This window comes from Rhodamnia argentea, chromosome 8 (genome assembly GCF_020921035.1).
Source record: "Rhodamnia argentea isolate NSW1041297 chromosome 8, ASM2092103v1, whole genome shotgun sequence".
NCBI classification, from domain to species: domain Eukaryota; kingdom Viridiplantae; phylum Streptophyta; class Magnoliopsida; order Myrtales; family Myrtaceae; genus Rhodamnia; species Rhodamnia argentea.
This window is the reverse complement of record NC_063157.1, coordinates 18,173,304-18,196,460: the sequence shown is the minus strand read 5'-3', so window position 1 is coordinate 18,196,460 and position 23,157 is coordinate 18,173,304. Positions and strand designations below refer to the sequence as shown.

At 40.9% G+C, this 23,157-nt stretch overlaps 1 protein-coding gene across 1 annotated transcript; it reads left to right on the top strand.

Moving 5' to 3' along the window:
• The first annotated feature begins 13,569 nt into the window (after positions 1–13,569).
• LOC125316301 lies at positions 13,570–16,424 on the top strand. The gene is made up of 2 exons (XM_048284313.1): positions 13,570–14,238; positions 16,389–16,424. The coding sequence occupies exons 1-2, from the start codon at positions 13,570–13,572 to the stop codon at positions 16,422–16,424; spliced, it is 705 nt and encodes a 234-aa protein (XP_048140270.1).
• The last annotated feature ends 6,733 nt before the right edge of the window (positions 16,425–23,157 follow it).

Sequence of the window (23,157 nt, the reverse complement as noted above, 5' to 3'; positions counted from 1 at the left end):
GACTGACCAATCAGAGGACAATAATTGTCGGAATTCTTGATTATGTAAGCACTCAACCACTTCGACATCTAGCTGCTTCATTTCTTTGAATTTAGTCAAATGCTTATACACGCATGCTCAAATACTTGGCTCAATGCCGTTTTCATGCTAAAACATGCAAATTGATCCGATACATGGTTACATGAATGCACAATTCTATCGATCGACATTTCAAGCAATTTGAGGTGATTAACACCCAATCAGACACCTATGACAATCAACAGTCAATTCTGGCATTCAAACCTAACAATTCAAGAGTCGATTACTCAATTGAAGCCGGTCGATTTCGATATCAATTTCAAATTCAAATGACAATCAATAGTGTGCTTATCTCTAACACATGTGGCGATGATGAATGTCGACTCACGGCCCTCTCGAATCCTCGGGCTCCTCGAGCTTCAAGCGGGGTCAAGAACGATCGGTAGGATGTGGCAACACCTCGAAATAATAGCACCGGGCTCGTGGGTGGTAGCTAGTGGTCTCCAAGGATCGAAACAGTGGCGGCCGGAGCAAGGCGGAGGAAAAGCAAAATAGGATAGTGGCGTCAGACGAAGATTTGAGAGGTCTCGAGCGGTCCAAAGCCGAGGGAAGGGTTGTCCAAGGTTGAGGGTTTTCTAGGGGTGGTCGAGGGTGGCGGCCACCACGGCAGTAGGAGACGAAAGGCGGTAGAAACGCGCTGGCCAAGTCGGAACGCGAAATAAGGGAGTTGGGTCAGAGCATGAGAGGTTCAGCTAGGGCTTGTTTCGAGCTCCATAAGCGTCAATCGGCTTCCAATGGTTTCTAGGGGCAACTAGAGGTTGAGGATGACGGCTAGGGGTGGTGCGGAGTGGCCGGAGCGAGGCCAAAGTAGCTATAACAGCCGTGGAGGTTGGCGACGCCAAAAACAGGGCAAACAGGTGTCGGGGTTTTCAAGGAACCGTCCGACGGCTTCCGAGGAGGCGCGCGGCGGTCGAATGGAACCCGGTGGTCGAAGGAATGACGGGGTGGTGCCGGACGATAGTTGGAAGAGGCGGAATGGGCTGATCAACGAAGACCCGAAACAAAAGAGAAAATAGGGCATGGGCTCCTCGGGCTAACCGGTAGCTCACGGTGGTTGGCTACTATCGAACGGAGGCAGAGTGGTGGCGGGACGATGAAGCAATGGTTGGGGGAATTGGTGTCGTACAACACGGAAGGAAGGAGGAGAACGATGGGTTCGGGCGAAGGGGCGATCACACGAGGAACAGGAAAGGGAGAGGGCGGATGGGCGAGGGAGAAAGAGAGTGAATGGGTGGGATTTGACTAAAGGCCCACTGCAAGCCAACTCACATGTGAAAATTTTGGCTTCTAGTGAATAAATAAGGAAGCTTAAAAGGGTAATTTCACAATTTAAAACTGAATGGATTTTTGGCATATCGGATGGGGGGTAATTTAGTCCTTCCAGTAGCCGAACTCGGTCAGGTTTAGCCTCGGGTGCGAAAATTTAAATTCTAAATTGCGACGACTAGAATTTTTGAAACCTAATCGATCTCGATCGACGCTTCGGGAATCATCCCAAAATTCTTCCCATAATTCCTTATGAATCAAAATCTCATTCAGGTCGAAATTCAATTATAATCCTTTTATTGAATTCGGGTACTTTACAATCAACGAATTTCCAAGGCGTCACAACTCTCCCCACCTTAGAAAATTTCGTCCCCGAAATTACAGTAGAGCCACAACTACTCGAAAAGATAACGATAGCTACTTTTCATAACTTCCTCGTTTTCCCACGTAGCTCCTTTAATCCCATGGTGTTGCCAAACCACCTTGGCTAGCGGGATCGTCTTGCTTTGGAGCACTTATTCTTTCCTATCCACAATCTTGACTAGACGTTCCATGTATGAAGCTCGCTCATCCAGCTCGATCTCTTCATAACTCAATACATGAGTCGGGTTCGACTCGTACTTCCTTAACATTGACACGTGGAACAAATTATGCACCTAGGCAAGCCCCAGCAGCAACGCAAGATGATAATCTAGATTTCCTATTTGCTTAAGGATCTTGAACGGCCCAGATACCTAGGGCTTAGTTTTCCTTTCTTGCCAAAACGCGATGTCTCTCTCATGGGTGACACCTTTAAAAAGACATGATCGTCCACCTGAAACCCCGGAGGTCTGCGCCTACTATCGGCATAACTCCTCTGACGACTACGAGCTGTCCTCGGTTTATCTTTGATGACCTTGACAGCTTCCAATGGCCACCGCACCAACTCGGGGCCAATTATCTTTCTTACACTCACTTCATCCTAGCAAACTAGCTTTCTACATGCTCTACCCTACAATGCCTCAAATGGCGCCATCTTGATGCTCTGTTGCTAACTGTTGTTGTAGGCGAACTCAACCAGATGCGGTTGCTCTTCCTAACTGCCCTTAAAATCCAAAACACATGCTGTCGACATATCCTCCAGCGTCTGAATCGTCCTTTTAGACCGGCCATCTATTTGTGGGTAATAGGCCGTCTTGAACTATAGCATCGTTCCCAAAGTAGTCTCGGGCTTTTCTAAAATATGGCGAGTGAACTTGGGATCAAGATCCGAGGTGACCGTCACTAGCACTCCGTGCAATCTCATGATGTACCTCACATGTAAATCTACGTATCTGTCCAAAGCGAAGTCTTTTCTTACTAGAACCCAAATCGAATAAAGTGCGCTAACTTTGTCAATTTGTCGACTATAACCCGGATCGAATCATGACCTCTCTAACTCCTTGGCAAACCCATCTCAAACTCCATAGTGATATGCTCCCATTTCCACTCCGAGATCTCCAAAAGCTGCAGCAACCCTCCCGGCCACTAGTGCTACACCTTGACCCGCCGACAAGTCAAACACTTAGCCACATGCTTGGTGATATCCGCCTTCATTCCATTCCACCAATAGTGTTGCTTCAGATTTTGATACATCTTCGTACTTCTAGGGTGAATACTATAAGCGCTACGATGTGCCTCCGATAAGATATTTTCGTTTAAACTTTCATTAGCTAGCACAACCAAGCATCCTTAAAACTTCAGTATCCCATCCTCGGCCACTTGAAAGTCAACCCTTCACTTAGTCGAGTCCTCTTGAAGGATCTTATGAATAGTGGGGTCCGTCGATTGCAGGTTCCTAATTTTGGTTTGCATTTCTGGCTCGATCCTCAACGTAGTCACAAGCCTTGACAAATGACTTATTTCCAACTTGAAGTCCGAGTCTCTTACTTGCTCAAGCAGATGCCATTCATGAATACGTAATTGAGCAATCACCGATTTTCTACTCAGGGCGTTCGCAACCTTGTTCGTCTTACCCGGATGATACAAGATCTCGTAGTCATAATCCTTAAGCAGCTCTATCCATCGACGTTGTGTCATGTTCAACTCCTTCCGAGAGAGCATGTACTTCAGACTACGATGAGTGGTTTACACTTAAAAGCTTTCCCCAATCGAGTAATGCCTCCAGATTTTTAGGGCAAACATGATCGCAGCCAACTCCAAGTCGTGCATTGGATAGTTCAACTCATGAGGTATCAATTGGAAAGATGCATAAGCTATTACCCTTCCATGTTGCATCAGAACACAACCCGGACCTCTAAGAGACACGTCACCGTAGATCTTGAACCCTCTAGGACCAGACAGAATTGTCAACATAGGAACCGTAGTTAGCTTATGCATAAGCTCTTGAAAATTACGCTCACACTTGTCTGTCCATTCATATTTCACATCCTTTTTCAGCAGCTTAGTCATAGGCGAAGCTATGGCTGAGAACTTCTCTACAAATCGCATATAATAGCTTGTCAAACCCAAAAAGCTTCCGGTCTCTGTCACTATCGCCGCTCTTAGCCAATCCATGACTATTTCATTCTTGGAATGATTCGCGATAATACCGTCACCGGAAACCAAGTGGCCTAAGAATGCCATACGAACTAACCAAGACTCACACTTACCGAACTTAGCAAAAAGTTGATACATTCTTAGGATCTCCAACACTATCCTTAGGTGTTGTTCATGGTCCTCGGGACTCTTCGAGTACATCAGGATTTCATCTATGAATATAATTACGAAGCGATCCAAGAATTCATTGAACACCTTGTTCATCAGATCCACAAAGGAGTAAGAGCATTCGTTAGACCAAACGGCATCACAGTGAACTCATAATGCCCATAACGCTTCTTGAGCGCTGTTTTCGATATGTTCTCTTTCGTGACCCTCAACCGATGATAACCCGTCCGTAGATCGATCTTAGAGAATATCGATGCTCCTGCAGTTGGTTGAACAGATCATCAATCCTCGGTAGTAGGTACTTGTTCTTGATCATCACTTGATTCAACTGCCTGTAGTCGATGGACAAACGCAACGACCCATCATTCTTCTTTACAAACAACAATGGTGGTCCCCAAGGTGATACACTAGGGCGGATGAACCCTTTGTTTAACAACTCCCGCATATGAGCCTTGAGTTCCTTCGGCTCTGACAATGCCATCCTATACGGTACCTTAGAGATCGTCTTTGTCCTAGGAGCTAGCTTAATCACAAACTCTATTTCTCTTTCCGGCGGTAATCCGGACATTTTTTTAGGGAAAACATATGGAAACTCACATACTTGAGTAATATCCCGCAGCTTAGTTTTCCCAACGGACATATCAACTATCGTAGCTAAATAACCTTGGCAACCACTCTCCAACAAACAAGTCGCCTCCGGCTACGAGATTACTACGATTGAGGTTCCTCCTCTATTTCCCACAAACTCAAAATTGGCCCTATCCAACGGGTTAAACCGAATAGCCTTACGATAACAATCCATCGTGGCCCTTTGCTTCGTTAACTAGTCCATATCCACGATCGGATCAAAATCGTACATCTCCAGCATAACAAAATCTATCTTACTTTCATGACCATCTACAACTAGTTTATAACCAGGACGACCTACTACGGTTATCACATTATCCTTTAAAGGTGTAAACACCATAAAAACTAAGGGTGAGCATGGGCGGGTGGGTAGGGTCCAGACCTAAACGCTAAAATCGATCCCGTTATAACCGATTCCCAATTTTTGGAACCGAGAACCAACCCCGTTTATCTTAGAACCTGTTTTGGAACCGATCATATTTTTCAATCCGATTCCTAGGTCTACTTGAGAACATGTTTTCCTTTTTTTTCTTTTTCTAATTTCATTGTTTCCATCAAAATAATATGAGTATCGATGAAATGATCCAAAGTAAAAGGTGAATAATAAAACTCATTATCCACCAAAAGCAACGATCCTTGATGTGAGCAATAAAAATGACAATCCATTAAAGCAACAATTCAAAATATAATAATAGAAGTTACAATCCACCAAAAACAATAATATCATCCTACAAAACGCTGAATTAACAAGTGCAATTCTTCCTATGGCACTATCACTAAAATCCACTAATAATATTTCCTTTTTGTCTTGCAAATCAAAAGACTCGAAGCCCACTTTGAAACCTGCAAGGTTGACAAAAGAAGTGAGATAGGTTTTTTTTTTTTTTAAACAAGTAGCTAAAACCGGTTCTAAACTGGGTCCGGATGGGTCTTCACCTAGAACTGGGAACCGGGCCGGTTCCAACCGGTTCCCAAAAATTGGAATCGGTTCTTGGACCGATTTGAGCATGAACTAATTCCCATCCTGTTTTTCGGGTGGTCCGATCCGGGTTTTGGGTAAACCCGATCCGGTTGCACACCCCTATTAAAAACAACATCCAATGGTACCAAACTTAGACCAAACGACTTAACAAATTGATTTGCAACAAACAAGTGCGTAACACCGGAGTCAAACAAAGCGTAAGCTACGTTATTGTGTAAAAGGACCATACTTGTGACAATTGGCGAATCCTTCGCCTCCTCTCGGATGACGATAAACACCTGTCCTTGCGTCCGGTGTCTAATATGGTAACTACGTGGCGTATTCCTTCCAGCTTGGCCTCTTAGCAGCCTGGCCTGTTGCCTTTGCGGGCAATCCCTAACAAGATGGCCCTATTAGCCACATCCAAAGCGGGTTCCACGTATCGAACACGGAGCGGACCCATACTTCTAGCTACATAGGTAGTAGACGTTATATCGCCGAGGTATCAGCCTACCGATCGCTCCTCGATAATTGGGTGGGATGTGGTGCCTATTGCCATGCATCGGTCTCTTTCCTTGCCGCTTATCAAATCTATTTGAGAGTACAAACCACGATTCAAAAGCGGCAGCCCTTTCGACCAGATCTTGCTCTACCATTTCAGCTCTTTCATGGAGATCATTGTAGTCCTTCGGATTGAATAACACCAAGACACTCCCGATCTCGGGGCTTCAGACCATCTCCGAACCTTCTAGCCCTTTTCACAGGGTCTTCAACCAGCCTTGGGGCATACTTAGACAGCTCAGCAAACTTGGCCTCATACTGATCTACTATTAGATGGTTTAGGCGCAGGCGAAAGAATTCTACCATCTTCTATTCTCTCGTGGTTTCTGAGAAGTACTTTCCATTAAATGCTTCCACAAAGACATTCCACGTCCGTATCATGCCCTTAAGAAGAGTCCGTCCTTGGAAGCTCTCCACCAAGTACTTGCATTTCCTTGCAACTATATATAGCCAAGATGGCCTTATCCTTGTCGGTACACCTCGGTAGGTCAAAAGCTTTCTCTAACTCCTCAATCCATGAAGTGGCGGCTTTGGGATCTCCGCTCCCAGCTTCCGAACCTAGCGCGCATCATTCGCAGCTCCAGCTAGCGGGTTTGCAAGTGGGGCTTACGGAATAACGACGGCAGCAGTGTTACGATTCCTTACTTGCTACCCCCATCAAATCCCCAGTAGCTCCTAGTGCTTGAAGGATCCCAAGCATAGTTCATTCCCGCCTATCAGGCTCAACAGCACATGGTGCTCTTTCTTCCTTCAGGATTTCCTCAATTGGCCTCATAATTCTACCTCGGGGTGCTCTCCACCACATTTGCTCATTTTGCAGATAAATTAGGGAGTCCAGCCCACCCCACAGCAAAACGCAATAAGAAGGCAGCCCAATAACTCGAAACAATAGTAACAATCACATGCACAACGCTTAATAACCCACTAACTATCCCATTTCCCATCGCTCCTTATTACTCTGGGCTAATGACTAGATGGACTAGGCAGACCTTGCTCTCATACCACCTTGCGCGAGGATGTCATGCCCCGACTCTCAAGCTCATAACATCCCTTTTAAATCGCCACAGGTCACGAAGGATAGCATCATAGGTACGCAATCGACCTACGAACTTACGACACATGCGGAACGTGCAACTCTCCCAAGCAACAAGATCGGTAGGGATAGAAAAACAGGGATAAACACAATAGTCATTCACAAATGACAATTTTATTCATCAAACAAAAATAGATGAGTTTTAACCTTACGGACGGAAAACATATACAACCCTATTTTTCATGACGACTTACTAGAACCTCAAAAAGATAATCCGTCGGGTAAGGTTAAACTCTCATTTGCTCTCAAAAGACTACACTAGTATCCATGCCCTAGCATCCACGGGGCTTCAAAAAGAGGGTTATCATATCTAAGCCCTAAAACCCCGATCAGAAGAGGGTTTCGCTTCCATGTTAGACTCGAGGTCCACTACCTCCCCATCCGGCATATCTAAGTCCATGGGATCCTAAGAGGGGATGTAAGGGCGCGGGGTAGGCAATCCTTCAAATCCCCGTAGCGGGCCATGAAGGACACTTTGGCCATTTAGAATCCAAGCCTTAAAGAGATGTAGCACTAGGTACTGTAACCTTTTATCGACCTAAATCTCGGTGACATGTTGCTCCCAGACCCGCCTCTAGGGCACTTCCTCATGGCGGATAATATAGAACTGCCGATCGACAGGGCCGCCGAATCAGATCGGACGCTCCATCACTTGAGACCTAAAATGGTTAAACAATGGGATGAGAAATAAATTTCAATGAGTCAACACCTAAGCTCGGCTAGAACGTTGATTCGCTCGTAACATCCTAACAAGCAATCACGATATCATAGAGCGGATATCTCAACCACATGCAAGCTTACCCTCTAGAAGTCACGCATAATGCAATGCGGATGTGACATAACAGTTAAACCAACTAATTTAAAGGCAAAGCATCACATCATTGATATGCACATGACACCACACATAGGTAATTTATTATTTGAAACTACTTGCAGGTCTAGCACACTAGTTATTTGGTGCTCTCCTGGCGGGACTAGGTATCGTCCCTTACTTCCGACAACGGCTTCTGATAGTCCATGTAACCCCACTCAATAAACCAGAAGATAATGATTGTCGACATGGCACGAAGCTAGTATGAATCCTTATAAAGGTTTCGATCTTTCACAAGCTACGACCGGCAAACGAATAACCCGAAGATAATAACTGACGCGCTTCTAGTAATCAGAAGACAATGATTGTCAAGACCGACCAATCAGAAGACAATGATTGTCGGAATTCCCGATTATGTGACCACTCAAGCACTTCGACATCCAACCATGTCATTTCTTTGAATTTAATCGAATGATCATACACGCATGCTCAAATACTTGGCCTCGGGCCATTTTCATGCTAAAACATGCAAATTGATTTTATACGTGGTCACATGAATGCACAATTTTATCGACCGACATTTCAAGAAATTTGAGGCGACCGACACCCAATCGGACACCCATGACAATTAACAATCAATTCCGGCATTTAAACCCAACAATTCAAGAGTTAATTACTCAATTGAAGCTAGTCAACTTCGATATCAATTTCAAATCCAAACGACAATCAATCGTGCGCTCATCTCTAACCTATCACTCGCTCGCGATCGGTCAACCACAATCATTCAATTCTAACCAACAATTAGTCACAGACGACCTAGCTAATCAACTAACTTAACTACTTATAGTCATTTACCCTAAATCAAGTTTCGAGCAAATCCGACCGTAATTAAACTACCTAAACACCCTAACGAGCTAATTAATCTAATTTCGAACATAATTAGCGTCCTAACCGAGAGTTAGGGGCTAACTCACAATTGAATTAACTCCGACAATCACAATACGGGTGGTGATGAGTAACGGCGACTCACAGCCCACTCGGTTCCTCGGGTTTCTCGAGCTTCAAGCTTGGTCAAGGAGGGTTTGTAGGATGTGGCGATACCTCGGAATAGCAACACCGGGCTTGTGGGTGGCCGCTGGTAGTTTCCGGTGATCGGAATAGTGGCAACCAGAGTAGGACAGAGGAAAAACAGAACGGGACAAGGGCATCGAGGGTTGATTGGAGAGGTCTTGAGCGGTCCAAGGCTAAGGGAAGGGTTGGCTAAGGTCGGGAGGTCTCCGAGGGTGGTGGAGGGTGGCGGCGGCCGTGGCGGTAGATGGCAGAAGGCGACAGAACCGCGCTGGGCCGAGCCGGGGCGTGAAACAAAGGAGTCGGGTCAGAGCAGGGGAGGTTCGGCCAAGGTTGGTTTCGAGCTCCACAAGCGTCAATCGCCTTCCAACTATTTCGAGGGACGATGAGGGATTGAGACGACGGTTGGGGATGGTTTGGGGTGGTCGGAGTAAGGCCAAAGCAACTACAACGATCGCAGAAGTCGGCGATGCCAAAAACAGGCCAATCTAAAAAGTTTGTGTTTAAGAGTGGTTCTCAAAACAAGTTTTGCTTGTGGAATACATACAGTGTTTATCAAAAAATTTAAATCAAAATTTTCACCAATAGTAAACGGTAAATGTTCAATGACAACATATTGAGCTAATGTTTCTTTATAAAGTTCATCACCGTAATGAAATGAAAGAGAAGTGTTAGGATTGGCATACTTGGAAATTTGTTGTTACCTGGTGTCGATTCCCACTTGCGTTGCATGTTTTTGCGTTAGATATCGACGGTATGTTCCAGAACCATCTCCTTTATTAAAATTGTATGATTTCGTAAAATATTTACAGTTTATCTTGTCCTTATCTCCGCTTACATGTACCTTATCAAAGTGTTGCCATAAATTGGATGTACTCTCCCAGGTCCGCCATTCCAGCTCCTTTGTTGTCGACGTTTCTTCGACGCCGGTAGGAGGATGAAAACTTTTTTGCGTTAGGACGTTCTTGACGTTGGTAACATAGTTAATATTAACATCATTGTCTAACCAACATATAAACTCACAGGAATCATATTGATCATGAGGTTGAGGATAATCGGATTCCCTCATCCCCATCGGCATTGGGCTCTTTTCCCGGTCACTACCTCCACTTCCACTTGCCATTTTTGTTAGAGAATTGAGCGGAAAGCCGATTCAAAAAATTGATAGAATTAAGCCGGAATTGAGAGAATTTGAGAGAAATTGTGAGAAAAAAATGAAAGGGGGGAATGGTATTTATAGAAAATTTAAGAAGAAAAAAAAGGGAGGGGGGATGTTTGCAACGACGATAATTATAACGGCCCAATTTTGGGTCGTTGGGGGGTCCCCCCTTTTTTTTTATTTGGGTGGTTTCGAATTTTTTTAAACTGTAACCGGCTTGTAAGGGGCCGGGCCTGTTCCGGTTTGAAACTGCAGGTCCAGGTCAACGGGCTAGTTTTGGGCACAAAGCGGCCCATGATCATGCCTAGTATTACATAGTAATTCTAGTATCTCTCCAAAAACTCTTAAAAAGAAACAATTGGAAAAGAAACCCGTATCTCTTCGAAAAAACAAAAAATGGAAGTTATGATATTGAAGAAAAAAGACAAAAGGATGTCAGAAGTGTCAATATTTGTGTATAGCTCTCACTTTGGTTCCAATATTTTCTTAGGATCATTTAATTGCCAATTTTTTTAAAAGATGATTATTTAAGTACCAACTCCATTGAGCATCACTGAAAATCTTACGTGGCTCACCGAAAGATCCCGATCAGAAATAACAAAGCCAAAAATTAATTAAAAAAATTCCACCTACCATTAAAAAAATCAAAAGCAAGCTAAAATCTAAAAAAATAAAAAATAAAAATAAAAACTCTTAAAAAATTAGGTAAAAATGCATCAGGACTTCAACATTTGTATCTGCAAAATGATAATGCAATCTCCATCACTTTTATCTACAAAAAAATCAAAATTTAATCACTTATGTGTACTAAAAAATTAGAAATTAAACTAAATAACTAAATAACAAAAAAAAGTAAAAAAAGCTAGCAACGTCCTCAACCTTGAACCCACAAAGTCGAACTTCAACCTCAACCCCCAACCTATGTTGCACGGAAATGACACGCAAACACGTGATTTCTCAAAAAAATAGAGAATTCCGACACGTTGGGTTATGTTATATATTTAATATATATTTTTATATATACATATTAAATTATCATTTTTTTGAAGCACAAATAAATAAATAAGAGTCTTAGAATAATTAATTTCGACATTGAGTTTTGCTTATGCGTGGATTGCATGACTTCATTGCTTGCATCAATCTCCACTTCTTCTTGCTCTAAGCCATCACTAGCATCAATCATATGTTTACGTAGATGAAAGAGTACAAAGATTTACTTTGATGTAATTTCTTTTTGTCATTTTTTATTTTAAGAGGTGGTCCTTTACTTCTCGCCTTGCACATTTCTTTTTTCACTTATTAAGTTTTTTCTCTTCTTCTTTTTTTCGGTGGTTCCTCTCTTCTTCCTCCTTGGTGTGGTCCATGTCCCACATTGATTGAGAAATAGAGGAAGAGAGGGACAACTCTTTATAAAATGGGGGCCCCATTGTCTTGAGTTGGGCACAGCGCTGGGCCATCAGTAAGGTCTATGGTGCTTGGGCCAGATTTCAAGTGTAAAATTTGTCTGGGATGTGAGTGTATCCCACTGGGCGTGTTGGACGCGTGTCCAACAAGGATACATGTCTGACACGTGAAAAATATAATTTTTCACGTGTCAATGTAGCATAGCCTCCAATCCCAAGGATCCAGCTCTAGCAACACGTCCTCCAGCTTGTGCCCTCCCAACACTAGCGAGCTTGCTAACCCATCGCCGCCATCCACAATGCCCAAACTTATCGCCTCATCACTCACCTTCACCATCAACCTCAACCCGACAATCCTCCACCGCACCATCTCGGTTTACAGCACTAGATCAATCGCCGGAGCGTCAAGCATGGCTCTTGTCCTGTCAGCAGTTCTTGAGTCGAAGCACACCCCGGACGGCGCCACCAGTGGGACCCTAGCCATCCCCATGGCTGAGGCTGCTCTCACGAGGGCCTCGGCGATGACAGAGTAGATCGGGCTCACCAAGAGGTGTATGGGATCTAGACCAGCGGTCGGCAGGAGTCATCGGCCCTCATCCTAGGCTGGTCACGAGCAGCCATTGGCTGGGGACGAGCTAAGTTTGGGGGAGGGATTGCAATCATCCCCAGACAATCTCCCTCTCAAGCTTCCTAGGCGATCCTCCTCAGGCCATCTCCTTGCGAAGAACTTGAACGAAACCAGATCTGGGCTCTTGGAGTCACCCAGATCTATTGGCCCTCACCAGCGGTTGGTGACCATTCCTAACTAGCCCTCACTCATCGTCGGCTACGGTCGCGCTGTGTGCTTATTTTTAATTTTTTTAAATTTTTTTTAATTTTAAGACTGAATTTTCTAATAAAAATTGCCGTATGGACATTTTTTAAATAAAATTTCCACACGTGGATTGATTTTCTTAATTTAAAAAATGCTACGTAGTCCATGTGAACTTGTAAATGACGCGGCACTAAAACGTTTTAAATAAAAATGCCACGTATAAATTTTGGCTGATATTTGATACCAAAGTGATCAATTTTTTTCGATTTGGCGCTTAAGTGTTCTAAAAATAAAATATTAGCATCAAAATGAGCGCGGTATACAAATATTATCACTTCAGATATCTTTTTGCTGAAGGAAAAAAAGTTGAATATGTTAGCGAAATTTATGTGTGAACAAACATAACTTTTCATAAGAAGTTATGTTCGAACAGGCATAATTTTTTTCAAAGTTTGTAGGAGCACCTATTGGAAAAAATAAAATCTAATTACAGAATGGAGATAAATTTTGTTAAACCTTATCTATTAGGAAAAAACAATCCAAAGATTCTATTTAGATTAGAATTTCTCTTGGACGGGAGATGGACGTGGATATATTGAGATTTGTTTTTCCTTTTGAAAGTAACTTGTCCACTGAATGGGCATAAAGATTTGAACGTGCGAGCAAAACCGGGGACGTCAACTTTGGTCTCTTTCTTTTTTCTGGCCCAAACACAGAAGCAAAAAGAAAAGGGACATAAAGGAGCCCTTTCTTTAAACGCACGTAGTTCTGAAGACGGTTGAGTTTGAGCGTTGAGTTTTTCATCCAGTTGAGTTTTCTTATCGCGTGCAATCTAGGTTTCGGCAAAGAGTATGTACTGATTGTTCCTTTGCTCCGTTGATTTAGTGAATCACGAGTAAAGCCGATGGAACTCCCTTGATACCGACTGAACTAGGTAAATCTACAATGTTATTTCATGTTGATTTAATTACGAGATCTAACATTTTCTGCAATTTTTTTTTTAGTAGGTCTCATCCTCCTCTCTGCATACAGTGACCCAAAGCATGGCAACACGCAGAGTGAGCTTGAAGCTTCTGATCGACAGGATAAATCAAACGGTGGTCTTTGCTGAGTCAGGCAAAGATTTTGTCGAGTTCCTCTTACACCTCCTCACATTGCCGGTCGGACAGGTGATCCAGCTCCTCACGAACACCAGGATGGTGGGCGGTTTAGGCAGTCTCTCCGGCAGCATCGAGAAGCTGAACGATGTATTCATCGAATCTTCTATGAAAGACATTCTCTTGAAACCCAAAGCACCCAACTTTTTCTCCCAACTCCCATTTCTGTTGCCTGAGATTCCTCCGTCTTCAGATTCAACACCCAAAACCGACTACGGGTGCTCTCGCTCTAGGTACAATAGCCATCGGAACGGTATTTGTTTTCTCCATGTGGCGGAAGAATCTCCTGCAAATTTTCCCTTGTCCAAGCTTCCCATGAACGAAATATGCATTCTTGTTGAATCCCGGGCTCGTAACCCGGCCGCTGCTGTGGCATCAGCAGCTAAATCGGATGGTAAGGGCAGTTTCGTGCAGGGGACGGTGATGTACATGGTGATGGATGATCTGGCGGTAAGGCCGATGTCGATTATTTCGAGCATTACTTTGCTCAACCAGTTCAACGTAAAGGAGATTGGGCATCTTGAAGAGAAGGTGGTCAACTTGGGAATGGACGAGGTAAGGCCATGCCATTCCTTGCGATTACCACATATTTTTATATTTTGGAAATGTAAATTTCATAACTCAACAATTTATGTCGAAATTCCATTTTTTTAAGAGACATATAAATTGCAAATAAATATTGATTGGCCTGATCTATTCACTACAAAAAAACACGGATTTAGCCACGAAAATTTTGTGACGGAAAAAATTCGTTGCTAATTTCCGACAAAAATAGCGACAAAATAAATATTCGTCGCTATCTGCGACGAAAATTGCGACGAAATCATTAGTCGCTAATTAGCGACTAATATAGCCACGAAAAAAAATACGTTGCCAATTAGCGACGAATATAGCCACGAAAAATAATTTAGTCGCTAATTAGCGACGCATATAGCCACCAAAAATAATTCGTCACTAATTTGTGACTAAAATAGCCACGAAAAACATTTCTCCGCAATCTCCTTTGCGACGACAATAGGATTCGTCGCTAATTAGCGACGAATATCTTTTTTTGTCACAAATTCTTCTCTTAAATTTGGCGACGAAAAGCAACGTTTGTCGCTGATTAGCAACGAAAATTTATTTTCGTCGCAAAATTAGCAATTTGAATAAAAATAACAAAGAAAATATTAACATTACCGACGAATCATTAATTTTGTCGGTAATATTAGCGACAAAATTTATTATTCGTCGCTAATATTAGCGATAAACTTTATTATTCGTGGCTAATATGAAAAAACTTAAAAAAAGAAAATGGCCAATTTAGCGACGAAATAGATTTTTCGTCGCTAATACGATACAAAATAAAAATACAATAAAAATAAAAAATAATTAGCGACGAGCAATCTTTTTGGTCGCTAATTAGAGACGAAAACTAAGTGTCGTCACAAATTTGTAGATATCATTTAGCGACGAAAATTTATTTCTTTACTAATTAGCGACGAATTTCGTTGTTGTCACTAATTTGTTGAAAATTCTCTTCTTAATTATTAGCGACGAGCAATGCTTTTGGTCGCTAATTGGCGATGAAAAAAGAATGTCGTCACAAATTTTGTTTCCATCATTTAGCGATGAAAATTATTTCGTCACTAATTAGCGACGAACATTGGTTTCGTCGCAAAATTAGCGCTATGCATAAAAATAAGGAAGAAAATATTAAAATTAGCGACGAATCAACTTTTTCATCGCTAATTTAGCGATGAACAATTTTGGTTGTCGCAAATATATCACTTAAATAAAAATAAAAAAGAAAATAGTTCAATTTAGCGACGAAAACAATTTTGCGTCGCTAATATGATATAAATAAAAATAAAAAAATATTAGCGACGAACATTTTTTTGTCGCTAATTAGTGACGAATATAAATTTCGTCTCACTAGCTGCAACTTGCGTGGATTTTATGCTGTTGCGCTTTGCTTCTCAAGTCAATCATGGGACTCTCCTTCTCTTCGTTCTTTGATCCATTGCTCGTTCGTCCGGGAGGCGCCTTTTCTCCTCCTCCCAACCTTGTCCTTTAGTTATCCGTTAGCTTTAGGTGTTTGGCCGCTTGTTTGGCCTTCATCCACTAGCCTGTTAGTTGATCTACTACTTTTTTCTCTGGGCGTATTTTGCGACCGGTTCACCGTTGAACTCTCCATGTCACACTATGTGTCATGTTGAGTTCATGGTTTTTGTGACCGGTTTCTTTTGTATCTAGCTTTTGGAAGATCAATACATACTTACCTTACCAAAAAATATATATATATATAAATTTTGTCGCTAATTAGCGACCAAAAAAAATGTTCGTTGCTAATCAGAGACAAATAACTGTTTTGTCGCAAATTTCGTCGCTAATTAACGACGAATCGAAGGTTTCGTTGCTATTTAGCGACAAAATTTGTCGTCGCTAACATTGGCCGCTAAAGTCCACCGACACTTTTTCATAAGCAATTTCATGTTTCGTCGCTAAATTCCTAGCCCTTTTAAAACCACATTACCTTCTCGCTCCGCACTCTTCTCTTTCGCCCGCTCTCTTCTCTCTTCTCTTGTGCTTCTGTCTTCTCTCCTTTCTATTCTTATTTATATCTCATGGTAATGATAGAATAATTTGTTGTTTATTTCACCATTTTCTTTTAATAATTGCTAGAACCTTCATGAATGTTAAATAATTTTTCTTTTCTTTTTTAGGTTTTCGTCCATTTGAAGGCCTCGGAATCCAAGTGAATCTTGCAATTTCTAGCAAATTGACTACGTTCTCCTACAAAAAATTCAATCAGATATTTGGGTAAGTGTTCCTGACGTTGTAACTTTTTTTTTTGTTCAATTTGAAAGTAAAGTTGAGCTAATAGATTGAAATAAGTTACGGTGTCCATGTAAAAAGTGTAGTAATGCAAAATTAGCGACAATGTTTGCGACTTTTTTCCGGCAAATTGTTCATGTAGGTTGCAGTGAATTTCGTAGGTAGTTACCGGGGAAATTGATTCCGTCGAAATTAGCGACAAACATGTTGTTTGTCGCTAATTGGCGGCGGAAACCTTATTTTCGTCGCTAATTGGCGACGGAAACCTTATTTTCGTCGCTAATTAGCGACGGAAATAATTGTTCGTCGCTAATTAGCGACGAAAAATAAGGTTTCCGTCGCTAAATGGCGATGCAATTAATTTTCCATCGCTAATGAGCGACGAAAATTTTATTTCCGTCGCTAATTGTATACTTAGCGACGAAATAAAGGTTTTTCGCAAAATTAGCAGTGATTTTATAGTATTGTCACTAAATTAGTTACAAAAAATTTCGTTGCTAAATTCTTGTCTTATGGTAGTCATAGAATAAATTGTTGTTTATTTCACCATTTTCTTCTATCAATTGCCATAAGCTTCGTGAATCTTAAGTAATTTTTCTTTTTTTTTATTTAGGTACGTGTCCATTTGAAGGTCTCGCAATCCAAGCGAACGTTGCAATTATCATCAGGTTGACTGCTTTCTACTATAAAGATTTCACTCAAATACTTGAGTAAGTCTTGTTGACATGGTTATTTTTTTTTCATTTTTTCGATTTCAAAGTAATTGTTTCGCCACAAACAGAATTTTAATTTTTATGATTTCGTGGTTTTAATTAACAATAGTAAATAGTAGATATGGTATTTTTAATATTTTATGAGATTTTTTAATATTTATACAGACACAATGCAAAGAGACGGGGCTTGGATGTATAATAAGAACTTACCTGGACGTCGAGGATTGACCGATGAGTTTCGATCTGGGTTGGAACAGTTTTTGGACTTTGCTAGTAGTAAATTTGAGTTCATGGATGGAAATAAGTTAAGGTGTCCGTGTAAAAAGTGCGGTAATAGTAAATTTCATGTGGATGACAGAGTTAGAGAACATCTTTATAGATTTGGGTTCACTCCGAACTATTATAATTGGACTTATCATGGTGAATCATTTATATCCGATGAAGAATATCGAAGAAGTGACCAATTTTCAGTTAGGGAAGAATGTACCTATTATAACCAATTGAACCCATATCGGGAGATGGTGATTGATGTAGCCGGTCAGAATTTTATTTCAGAATCGAACCATGCGAGTATTGATTTTGCTCATACATTTGAACAAGTGGGTACTAGCTATGCACCACAATTGGAAGGGCGGGAGTAACGGGGTTTTGATGAGAATGTGGATAATGAAACTTCTACATCTAATCGGTTATGGGAAGTGTTGAAAGCAACAGATGAACCTTTATGGGCAAGTTGTGACAACCATACTAAGTTATCAGTGATAAGAAGACTGTTAAATATCAAGACAGAGCATAATGTGTCCGAGAATTGTTTCAACTCATTTGCCGACGTAATGCGTAAAGCAATGCCTCGCAATAACATCATGCCAAGTGATTTTTACAACATGAAAAAGCTAGTGGATAACTTAGGTCTTCCAATTGTAAGGATTGATGTATGTGGTAGGGGTTGTATGTTATATTGGAAGGATGATGAAAATGCAGAATTTTGCAATTTTGCAGCCAACCCGTATACAAGATTAGCGGGAGGCAGGGTCATAATCAGAAGCGTAGACCATGCAAGCAATTGTTTTATCTGCCCTTAATCCCCATATTGCAAAGGCTTTATGCTTTTCAAACTCTGCATGCAGAACACATGACTTGGCATGCAAATCATGAAATAGAAGAGGGCCTAATGTGTCATCCTTCGGATGCAGAAGCATGGAAACATTTTGATAGAACATACCCCGAGTTTACGATGGAGCCTCGAAATATCAAGTTAGGTCTCTGTGCTGATGGATTTGCCCCATTTGGGAAATTAGGAAAAAGTTATTCATGTTGGCTAGTTATCTTAACTCCGTACAATCTTCCACCTGGTATGTGCATGAAGGCACCTTATATGTTTTTAACATTGATTGTGCCCGGCCCGCAAAATCCAAAAAAGTTGATAGATGTTTATATGCAACCATTGATTGCGGAGTTACGACAGTTATGGGATGAAGGTGTTCTTACGTATGATGTTTCTACGAATGAAACATTTGTAATGAAGGCTGCTCTTCTTTGGACGATAAACGACTTTCCAACTTATGGAATGTTATCTGGATGGAATACAAATGAGATATTAGGATGTCCGATATGTATGGAGAGATCAAAGTCATTCAGATTAAAACATGGTAAGAAGGCCAGCTATTTTGACAGTCATGCACAATTTTTGCCGATAAATCATACATTCAAAAGGAATAAAAAAGAGTTCATCAAGAATAGTATTGAAAGAACACCCCCACCATGGAGGTTGACCGGTGATCAAATTTGGGAGCGAGTGCATCACTTTCCCACTGTTGTTGAAAACCCGCATAGCACGACTAATGCGTACGGAAGCACACACAAGTGGACTAAACGCAGTATATTTTGGGATCTACCATATTGGAAGACTCATCTTATTCATTATAATCTCGACGTCATGCACATAGAAAAGAATGTTTTCGACAATGTCATAAATACTGTGATGGATGTCACTGGAAAAATAAAAGACAACTTGAATGCAAGAAAAAATATGAGAGTTATTTGCGATCGACCATCACTAGATGTAGATGCAAGTAGTAGGGGACCAAAACCAAAAGCAGTTTACACATTGGACAAGGAGTAGAGACGGGTTGTTTGTCAATGGTTGAAATATGTGCGATTTCCCGATGGATACGCTTCGAACATCGGGAGATGTGTTGATTTGAATGAATGCAAGTTAACAGGTTTGAAGAGCCATGATTGTCACGTATTTGTGGAAAGACTAATTCCAAAAGCTTTGAAGGAACTTCTACCAAACTTTGTATGGGGCGTCATCATAGAGTTAAGTAATTTCCTTCATGATGTTTGCTCAAAAGTGTTAAAAGTATCACACATGGAGAAACTAGAGAGAGATATTCCAATCATTCTTTGCAACTTAGAAAGGATATTTCCTCCATCATTCTTTGATTCAATGAAGCATCTCTTAGTTCACTTGCCTTATGAGGCCAAAGTTGCGAGTCCTGTCCAATTTCGATGGATGTATCCATTTGAGAGGTAAAATATTTTTTACATAAATGTGAATTACTTTATTACTTATAATGTTCTGATAAACTTCTTCCTATTGCAACTAGGTTCCTATATCACTTGAAGAAAAAAGTGAAGAACAAGGCATGTGTTGAAGCTTCAATTTGTAATGCATATATTGTGGAAGAAGTGACAACATTTGCATCATACTATTTTGAGCCGCACGTGTAGTGCAAGAGGCGGAAAGCGGGAAGAAATGATGAGGGCCCCATTGATCTAAACTGCAAATCATTCTCTATTTTCAATTATGTTGGTCGACCAAGCGGCGCATGTAAGTTTCGTTGCTTAACGGATGAAGAATGGCGGGCAGCCCATACATATGTTCTCCTGAACTGTCCGGAAGTAGAGCCATACTTCCAAGAAATATACTTTTGGAAATATATTTATTGTGTGTCAAACATTTTATAATATATAAAAGGTATTTGTAGGATTTTTCAAACTTCAATGTATGGACTACCACCAAATGAGTTTGACCGTTTGTGCGATGAAGAATTTGCAGCATGGTTCGAAACACATGTAAGTTGCTTATGGACGAAAAACAAGTTATTAATATTTTATAAATCATTAATTAAAAAAATATTATTGACTTTGCATGTGCGACTTTAGGTTCACAATAATCATGACGAAGGCGGAGAGTAAGGATTGCTATATCATCTGTCATGGGGTCCACAATCAAGGGTATGAACTTGGCCATCATATTTCATAAACGGGTATAATTTTCATACTCAAGAGTACGGAATGGGAAAGGCTACAATGAATAGTGGTGTGTGTGTTCGATCATCTAATGGAAGCGATGCAAAAGATGATTTTTATGGTTTGTTGGATGAAATCATAGAGATAGAATACCTTGGACCATTAATGCGGATTGTGTTATTTAAGTGCATATGGTTCGACCCCGTGAAAGGAATGAAGGTGCATACAAAGTTTAATTTGGTTGAAGTAATCACAAGAAAATGTATATGAAATATGAACCATTTGTCTTGGCACAATAAGCAATTCGAGTATATTATGCATCATATCCTAGTTTGAAATGTGACAAAGCTGATTGGTGGGTAGTATGTAAAACAAAAGCTCGAAGAAAAATTGAGAAACTCTGGAAGGATACGGCTTATCAACAAGAGGAAGTTTGTAACACGGTTCAAATTGAGGAATATAACATTCCGACTTTACGAGATCCATGTGGAGCAGTGATAGATGTGGATCCAACCGAAATTCGCGAATCAAATGAAGAAGGTGTTGAAGAATCCGATTTTGAGACAGAAGATGAAGATGATGTTCATGAAGAAGATGACGATGAAGATGAAGATCAAGACGATGACAAATGTGAAGAGGAAGATGATGAGGAAGATGAAGATTAGGATTTTATAACTTTTTACTAATTATGTGTAATTATTATTTATTGCGACGTATGTTATTGTTGTTGACATAATTACTATTGTTATTTCCATAATTATTGTTATTATTATGGTTGTTATTATTAATGTAATAGGGCGTCCGAAAAGTTTCGTTGGTAAATGGCGACGAACCACGCTATTTAATTGTCATTATCATTATTATTGTTATTATTATTGTTGTTGTAGATTATTATATGGCCAGGTATGTTTTTATATTTCATTTTTATTTTTCGGAAAAAGTTCGTCGCTAATTAGAATTTTCGTCGCTAAATCCGTTGCTAAATCCGTCACTAAATTCGTCGCTAATTAGCAACGGAAAAAGTTTGTTGGTAAAATTGTCGCTAATTTAGCGACAAAATATATTATTCGTCCCTAAATTAGCGATGAATAATATATTCGTCGCTAATACTACAAAAATTAAAATGAAGAATAATTAGTGACGAATTTATCCATGTCGTCGCTAATCTTCTATTGATCCATTTGCCACGAATGAGTTTTTTTGTGGCAAATTCGATTCTTAAAATTTAGTGACGAAAGGTTTCGTTCGTCGCCAATTAACGACGAACGGTAATTTCGTCGCAAAATTAGAACTAAATTATTTAATTTAGCGACGAATGACTCTATTCGTGGCTAATATGATATAAATAAAAATTAAAAAAATAATCAACGACTAATTTGTCATTTTTGTGGCTAACCTACTAATAAGCAATTAGCAACGAACTACTTTTTTCGTCGCAATTTTTTTTTTCAAATTTAGTGACGAAGAGTTTATGTCGTCGCTAATTAACGACGAACGTTGATTTCGTCGGAAAATAGTAGCGATGTAGCGACAAATTATGGTTTTGGTCACTAATATGGGAGAAATGTAATTAAAAAATTATTAAATTTAGCTATGAAGAACTATGTGCGTCGCTAAGTTAGTGACGATATATATTTGTCGTCGCTACGTGTTTTAAATATAAATGAAAAACTATTCAATTTAGCGACGAATATATTTTTTCGTGGCTAATATGATATAATAATAATGAAAAAAAAAATCAGCGACTAATTTGTTAGTTTTGTCGCTAAGCTACTATTGAGCAATTAGCACCGAACTACTTGTTTTGTCGCAAATTCTATTCTTCAAATTTAGCGACACAAAGTATATGTCGTCGGAAAATAGGTACGATTTAGCGACGAATTATTATTTTTTGTCGCTAACGTCCTTTTGTGCAAATTTTTTTAAGTCCTGCGGGTAGCCCAATAATGGCATCTCTCCACTCTTGATTTTTGGCTACCAAACACCCTCCCTCTCTCTCCTCTTCTCATTCACTCCCCGCGCGGACAGAACACACCCATTCCTCATCGCAAGTTCGCCCAACTCGATCGCGATCCGTTCTGTCCTCCATCCGGGCGAGCGACCAACGTGTGACGGCGATGGTCGGCTGACCTTCAACCTCGCCCTTCCAATTTCACTTCTCAGCTTCCTTGCCCGAAAGTCATCGGACGCCCCCCCTCGCCCTGGATCCGCGACGCCCCGTAAGAAGAAGGAACGAACTCCAGCTCGGCGTTGAGTATCCTTTTCTCACCCGAGCTCTTGGTGACATTTAAGGCAAGTTATTTTTATAGGTCGCTGCGTTGGTGCTGTGGTGTTGTTCTTCTTGCTTGTGGATTTAGATCCAACCCTCGTTTGGTCGGGTTAGTCCTTCGTGCTTGTTTGTTTGCTTGTTTATAGCATTGCGGTTTTTGTAGATCTGGTTTTTCTCTGGATTTGACTTGTTGGCTCAAGAATGCCCACGAGATCTCCATCCTCCGTGACGCCTCTTCTCCACCGAGGGCAAGCTCTTGATTCCTGGTAACGTCCCCCGCTCCATCACCATTCCTTTGTTCATCCAGGGCCGTCCGTTCTCGGACACATGTTGACCGCTTTGAGTATTGTCTCGCCTTTGTGGTTTTAGTGGGTTGTAGTTCTACTTCGATTCTTGATGGGTTAGTCCTTCATGCTTTTT